General features: G+C 46.1%; 1 protein-coding gene across 6 annotated transcripts in view; it reads left to right on the plus strand.

Moving 5' to 3' along the window:
* Window positions 1–6,981, plus strand: part of Usp48 (ubiquitin specific peptidase 48) — a 70,021-nt gene extending 63,040 nt beyond the window's left edge. For all 6 annotated transcript variants that reach the window (XM_051173732.1, XM_051173728.1, XM_051173727.1 and 3 more), the window contains 3 exons: window positions 1,484–1,532; window positions 3,600–3,626; window positions 4,545–6,981. In XM_051173732.1, coding sequence (XP_051029689.1) covers window positions 1,484–1,532; window positions 3,600–3,626; window positions 4,545–4,567 — 99 coding nt within the window. In that variant the 3' untranslated portion in view covers window positions 4,568–6,981. The remainder of the gene's footprint in view (window positions 1–1,483; window positions 1,533–3,599; window positions 3,627–4,544) is intronic.
* The last annotated feature ends 260 nt before the right edge of the window (window positions 6,982–7,241 follow it).

Raw genomic sequence — 7,241 nt, forward strand, 5'->3', positions numbered from 1 at the left:
ATAAAGTGTCCCTCAGATTTCCTTAAGCCTATCTGATGGAGCTATTTTTATCAGTTGAGTCTCCTGTTCCCAGATAACTCCAGTTTGTGTTAAGTTGACAAAAAACTAGCCAGGATACAAACATTATGCAAGTGTATTGAGGCGAGTAAGTCTTCTTGGGATTTCATTAGCTAGCTCTAGACACAATGGGCACAGCGCAATGGCATGGCCTCCACTTCTGTACTTCTTAACAGGCACAGGCTGAGGCCCCCTTGTCTGAAGTACTTAGGGCTAGAGATCTTGGATTTTGAAATATATATGAGTCGTGTTTCATATATATCCCATATACACAGCCTGGAGGTAATTTCATATAATATTTTAGTGCTATAACTGACCCATGAAAGGAGTTCAGGTAGGGAAATTTTGTACATTAGACATCCTACTGCAAGCTCAGGCAGAAAAATTTTGGATTTTGAAATTAGTGATACCTGACACCCTATACATGCTGGTAAGGAAGAGAGGGGTGCTGTCGGAAAGGAAGCCCCAGTAGAATAAGGAGACTCTTGCTTGGCTGTTATTTACTTTAGCGGGTGTTCGCTGTGTTTTAAAGGAGTCTTCTGAGACCTTATTAGCTTGATTTTTCCACTTGCCAAGGGCTTACTTTGTGGCTTCTCTTTGCTTTTTGTGTTTTAAGACCCTACTGTGCTAGGTAACAATGCATTGTGTGGTAGAATAATCCCAAAGACATCTGACCTGGATGAGCATGTTTTTACAACTCATCCCCCAGTTCTGATGCAGCGAGCTTAGATCCTGGCACAACAAAGCAGGCACCTCTGTCTCTAGCGTGCCCGGCCCTCCCGTCCTAACTCTTGGCTCTTCCCAGAACTGTGGTCTGTGGAATGACAGTGTAGACTAAATGAACTTACTGCTTTGTTAACCCCTAGAGTAGTTAGTTACAAGGCTTCTGTAGCAGATCAGCACTCTGGATTCCGGAAGTCATCCACTTCTTTGTCCTTGCAGTTGTCTCCCATTAAATAAGGCTACTTCATATTTAAAGAAGTTACACAGTATGCCAAAGGAGTCTCGACCCTGAGTTGGCAGGACATTTTATTGTTAAGTCTGAGCTAGGGCCCTCCTGCCCAGTGCCAGCTGTTTGTGCAAAGATAGGAAACACTGAATGGAAGAGGAATGTTGTCCCTCAACTACCTGTGAACCAAACTCCTGCTGATGGAGCCAGCCTAGCTGCTAGCCCTGAGGGATCTGAGCTTGGTCTGTCCAAAACAGGTCCGGTCCGTCTTTTCCAAGTAAAAATTCCTCTGTAGACTAGGAGTACCACTCTGCTTCCTCAAGGCTAGGACTGAGTAGAAGGGACGCAGTGGGGAACAGGCTTTGTAGCTAGTATTGGAGCCATGGACCAGGCTTCAGGGTGATGTATGTTTAGCCTGCTCCTCCCTCAACCCTTCCTTCCAGGTGGCTCTGAATTGTCTCTTTTTTTTTTTTCTAGGCTGATGAACCAATTGCAGACTATGCTGCAATGGATGATGTCATGCAAGGTAAAGACCAGCTTGCTTTCAGAACCTGGTGATGAAGTTATGATGTTGGGTGGTAGATAGAAGCTTAAATGCCCCGGGCTTTACTTTTAACTTTGAAAAAGAGCTATTGCATGCTCTGCCTTAAGTAGAACTTCCTGTATCATAGTGTGAGGTAAAGGTTTGGAAAGTAGAGGGAACATTCATTGTTTATTACACAAGGAAACTGGAGGGGGGTGGGGTGGGGAAGGGGTGGAGCCTGGAGATGAAAAAGGTCAAGAGGAGGTATGACCCATACAGGAGCAGGAGGCTCTGCCACCCCAAGAGAGGGCACACTTTGCCTCCTGTTCATGGAAGCCTGTATGAGAAGCAGTCTGACAACTGTGCACTCAGGCCCTGCACATCGGTGTCACACCTGATGCATTCATTGGGTTCCTTAGTGGTAACTGGAGGAGATGTTTCAGCACTTGGACGAATTTGCACTTAAAGGGGTTGTAAAGAGTCCTCTTAGAAGAATGCCCCCAAGTCCTCCTCCACTTACTCCGGTACCAGCATCCCAGGCCAGGGGAGTCCATCGTTAGGGAAACAAGCCAACATGAGAACGTAAATTCCCACTAGGAATTTACTGAGATCATTGTGACCCTTCTGGTGCCCAGTGATGAAGCTTTCAGATGTGTTGTGTTAGAGTTACACTTCGTAGGCTCAGTACAAGCAGCCAGAGTCACAACAACAGCAAAGGATCCAACTGAGTACATGAAAACAAGGGTTATCATTTAACAAGCTAAGAAGGAATATTGTAGAATGCACTGGGAAGCTTAAAGATGGCCTATAAATATCTGGGCATAATAGCACATGCCTGTAGGCCCAGCACTTGTGAGCTCAAAGCCAGAACTTGAATTGAAAAGAATTCATAGCAATAAAAATTGATTGAGTAAAGGTACGCTACAGTTGATGAAGAGCTAGGGTGCTTTCCTTGGTTGGAGGTGGGAAGTGCAGGTGACCCAAGTCTGCTTACATGCCTGATGTCCCCTAAACCCACAGAGTCTCTGAAGTTACCTGCTATCATGTACTCTCAAACTAGGGGCTGGTAGAATAAGAAGGGAGTTACTGGGACCAGACATGGGACAGGGAGTACCAGGAGACGGGGAGGGAGATTGCAGAGCCCAGGCTGTGTGCCAAGTAGTACAAGCATTGGTCCAGTTTGGGGCCTGGACATGGATATTTAGGATGAGCTCTCTACAAGGATGATAAAAGTGATGAGGATGGCCTTGAACAGGTTACTGCAGCTAGATTTAAGAGACAAGACACGTGATTAATGCAGGAGTTGCCGGGCATAAAAGAGCGCACATGAACAGTGCAACAGGAGGCACCAGAGGCAGCTAGGCTTGGTATTGCCAAGGTGGGGCAGGTGGAGGAAGAGCTAAATGTACTTCGGGAAGTTAATCAGGCTAAGATATGGAAAACCATAAAAGTGTGTTATTTAGAAAGAAAAGCAAACCAGCTATGGGAGCCTGCTCCAGTAATTCAGCACTTGTACAAGTTCTAGGCCAGTCTGCCTCACATAGTGTGAGCTCCCATCTCAGAAATAATTCAAACAGAGCTAGAGTGGTTATGAGCATCAGCATGGTTGCTCACAACAATTTGTAACTCCAGTTTCAGGGAGTCTGACTCCCTTCTGACATCTGTAGGCACCAGGCATGCATGGGGTGCACAGAAATACATGCAGAGAAAACATTCATACGCATAAATATTTCATCCTTAACAACAGAAAGGAAACTAAATATCAGCAGAAACCACACAGAACCTGTGGCATCTGTTGTATGGGAGTGACGGGAGGGAAGAAGACACAGCTACCAGAGGTCAGCTAGGTTTCTAGGCATGCCACAGTATTTGCCCTTCTGAATGGTGTGTATGACTTTGATGGCAAAGACAGAAGGGTCATCAGATCGTTGCTACCATAGGTTCAAAAGGAACCATTCCAGGTGACTAAGGCAATTAAAAGTTATTTTAAACTTCTCATCTTGAGGCATTTGACATGCTCTCACTGACTGACAGACTGTCTTTCACTCTGGAATTCTTTTCTTTCTGCAGTTTGTATGCCGGAAGAGGGGTTTAAAGGTAAGGCATTTGTCATGCTTCCTCCATGTCAGAGCCACACTGTGACTCTATTAAAGTGAAGGCTGTAATTCGATTTTAACATTCAATCCAGTCCAAGTCTCGTGACTGGAATTAATTTTAGCTGAAAGCATTTTTATTCCAGCTTCTCGTTATCGTTTTCAGCACTGAGGCCTCAGATCGGGCCTGTGTGAGGAATTCTTCCTTGTATTCGTATCAGGGGAAGCTGGGAATTAGTGAGTAACATTTCTAGATTTATATTTAACCTGCCCGGTGCTCCTATCAGCTCCATCAGCAGGGCTGCTGGTGTGTAGCTGGTAAGGATTAGTGGTGGGAGACTGTAGGCTTACATCAGGTCAGTGCAGGTTTCGTTAATTGTGAAGATTTTCACTCCTCAGCGCTATATATGTGCAGACACTTGGCATGTGCAGATAGATGCAGGAGCTGCCCAAGCTGGCTCTCTGCCACACACCCCTATCGTTCCCAAGGCCTGTGGCAGGTTGTGATTCTTCCCGAAAGGAATTGAATCAGATGCCAGCAGTTCCCCCACAGGGCAGTGCTAAAGCTCCTGGCCCGGCCTAAATGCCTCCTTCCTCCCAGTGTGTCTCTGTTGTCTGCATGTGAGAGCCACAAAGGAACTCCTGGCAGGATCTAAACAAAACAGAGCAAAATACTTTTTTATGGATGTGGCCGTGAAATGAAAGCATCAATCAAACCCGGTGAACTTGTGTGATGTGCATAGGAAACCATGACTGTCAACCAAAATGTGATTTCTCTCTCTGGGAGCTTGGAGTCTTGATCTTCAGTGCCGAGGGCCTGTGTTCATTGTTTATGGTGGATATTCCCTGTTGATATATTCTTGCCAAACAGAATACACAAACTCATAATTTTAGCCATCCCTCCACGTGTGTTCTATTTCAGGTACGGGTCTGCTTGGACATTAATCTTTGACCACTTGCTGACTGCCAAGGAATAACCAGAAAGGAAGAGGAATTTGACATGTTAGGGCATTAAAGAAAAAGTGGATTTAAGAATTAAACTATTTCCCGGCTCTTCCAAAAGGCAAAAATCCATTCAAAGAGACTGTCCCAATTGCCTTATGTCAAATAAAGCAGATTGCACTGATGGACATGAGACTTGAAGGAAATGTTTCAGATGATTTTCTATTTAAGTGGTGGTGGGAGGGAGAGGGCGAATAAGCAGAGTAGCAGTAAGAGTAAATCATGTTTACACACGAGATTTAGAGCCACAGGAGGGAATAAAGTCCTGGTCAGTTTCGTACAGATGCTCTGGTCAATAGTGGATTTGTGTGGAAGTGCATGGGATAGCATCCTGCTCTGAACTCCCAAGCGACTGTGTAGAGACAACGACCTGCTAATCAATACCTGTCTTTGACCCATACTCATCTCAATATATAAAGCATGAAAGTGAAGAACCTGCCACCCCGGGACATATCTTCAGAGCTCTACTCCTTCAGGCCAGCCACAGCCCTGCCACCTGCTTGCTGCCTGCCAGTGCTGGAAAGAAGAGGCCTCTGCTGCCCTTGTTAAGCCGGGCGCTCTGTCTCAGTTTTCTTCCATCATTTCAGCGATGATGGGGCATGGTCAGTGTGGGGCAGCAAAGCAAGTGTTCCCTCAACACTGGAAGAACAGGATGTTAGAGTGCAAGCCGGAGCGACGCTCTGCTGGGCAGCACGGGGCCCTCCCCTCCTCCAGCTCCACTATAGTCGGACCTCACTTCTCTTCGAACAGCTTTCTCTACACACTTAGAGGGGCATTTTGAAAGGAGTGTGCCGTCTCATCCAACTCAGGATTACTGTTGGTAGTGAATAGTCGAAGCAACATCCATAGCCACAGGAACAGGGGTTTGAAGTGAGGCTGGGATTGGGTTGGTTGGCTTTCATTTTCTCCATCGAGTAGGTATGGGTATGTTTGTGGCCCAGATGCTGGCACAGGCCCTTTGTTGTTGTTTTGTTTAACCTTTTTTTTTTTTATTTTTTTTTTTAACTTTGCTTAATTAACATAAAAAGAGCTGATCTCAACATTGGCAGCATCTTTTGGTAGCTCTCTATACTCAGGGCTTATGGCTGCTAGGTAAAACTCCCAGTGTGGTATTTGTGTTTGCAATGAAGAGTTTGTGTTCTGGAAGAGGTGAAGAACCCTGTGCAGGGCGGGGAGAGCCACACATCTCCCTGGAAAGCTACCCTAGGTCACCCAAGTGACCCTAGTTTCCAGATTGTTCTGATGCCACAAAAAAAAAAAGGGACCAAGCCTCACTCTAAAGAGCTCGCTCTTTCCCAAGGCCAAGAGCTTAAAAGGTCATCAGGTATTTGACAAATGACCTTTACTGTCCTCACGAAGAACCCTGGAGCTTGTGGCTCTCTGACAAAGCCCTGGCAGAGCCTCTGCAGCACAAACAGGCTGTGGTGGGGATAAGTAACAGAAGGGGCTGCTGTCCCCCACTGTCCTGGGATTGGATGTGCACCAGTTTTCCCGGTTTGCAGTGAACACCTCTTGGAAGGATTACGGCATACAATGTTTGTTTACATCATGTTAAGAAAGTAATGCAGGTGGGGCAGACCAGTTGCAGCCAGCTGCCATGTGCTTCCATCCTGAACCCTGACAACCTACGTGGCTCTGCCAGTGCCCCTCACACTGCAGAGCCTTAGCAGAGCTGCAGCTCAGGCCCCAAAACAAGGCCATTCCCAAGCAGCTGGAGATCCCTGGGCTGTGGCTTCTTCACAGCTTGAAGTAGACAAATGTTGGAGAATATGTGCTTGTGCTTAATAGTTGCCATGGTCATGCTTACTAATATGTACTATTTGGTTGTCTTCTGAGATGGGATGGCCTTAAAGCATAGGCTAGCTGTTCTACTGGGTTCTAAAGCTGCCTTCAGAAACAGCATTAAACCAGATTCTGACACTCCAGGCTCCTCCTTTGTATGCTTCTTATTTTCTTTCCCAGACAGGGTCTCCTGTAACTCAGGCTAGCCTCAGACTCACTGTGTAACCAGGATAACCTTGAACTTCTGATCTTCCTACTTTCTCCCAGGTGCTGGGATTGCAGGCATGGGGCAACTGTGACAAGTTTCATGTGTGCTGAGGCCCAAGTACAGGGCATAGTGCAGGCTAGACAAACATTCTGCTTAGTGACCTACTTCCCAGTTCTTCCCTATATATTTCTGATCATTCTTTAATCTCATGCAAATGTGTAGAAACGGTTACCAGACATGTAGATTACCATTTGATGTCTTCATTCCTTGAGAGAGAGCTTTCTTTTCTGTATTTATGGACTTTATTGTTGAGAATCACTGTCAACCTTTCTGCCAAATTAAAGACACTTGTGTCTCTGTTTCCACAGACGTTAGTCCAGAGTGAGTTCTTCGTCCTTTCACTTATCAGGTGTTGGATTTCCATCCAAGTCTGATCAGATCCTGGTCAACAGCAGATACTGAAGCTTGGTTGGTGTGGCCTGCTTTTTGATGGCTTGTCTCTGTACAGAGCAGGGAAGCCCGTCTTTCCTGCTTTATAGTAGCCAGGCAGGTCACCAAGAGCTTAAGGGTAGTCGGGGTACAGGGCGGTAGGACAGAGTGCAGGCAAGTGAACAGTGTTGACCAATA

This window comes from Phodopus roborovskii, unplaced genomic scaffold, assembly GCF_943737965.1.
Source record: "Phodopus roborovskii unplaced genomic scaffold, PHOROB, whole genome shotgun sequence".
Classification (NCBI taxonomy): domain Eukaryota; kingdom Metazoa; phylum Chordata; class Mammalia; order Rodentia; family Cricetidae; genus Phodopus; species Phodopus roborovskii.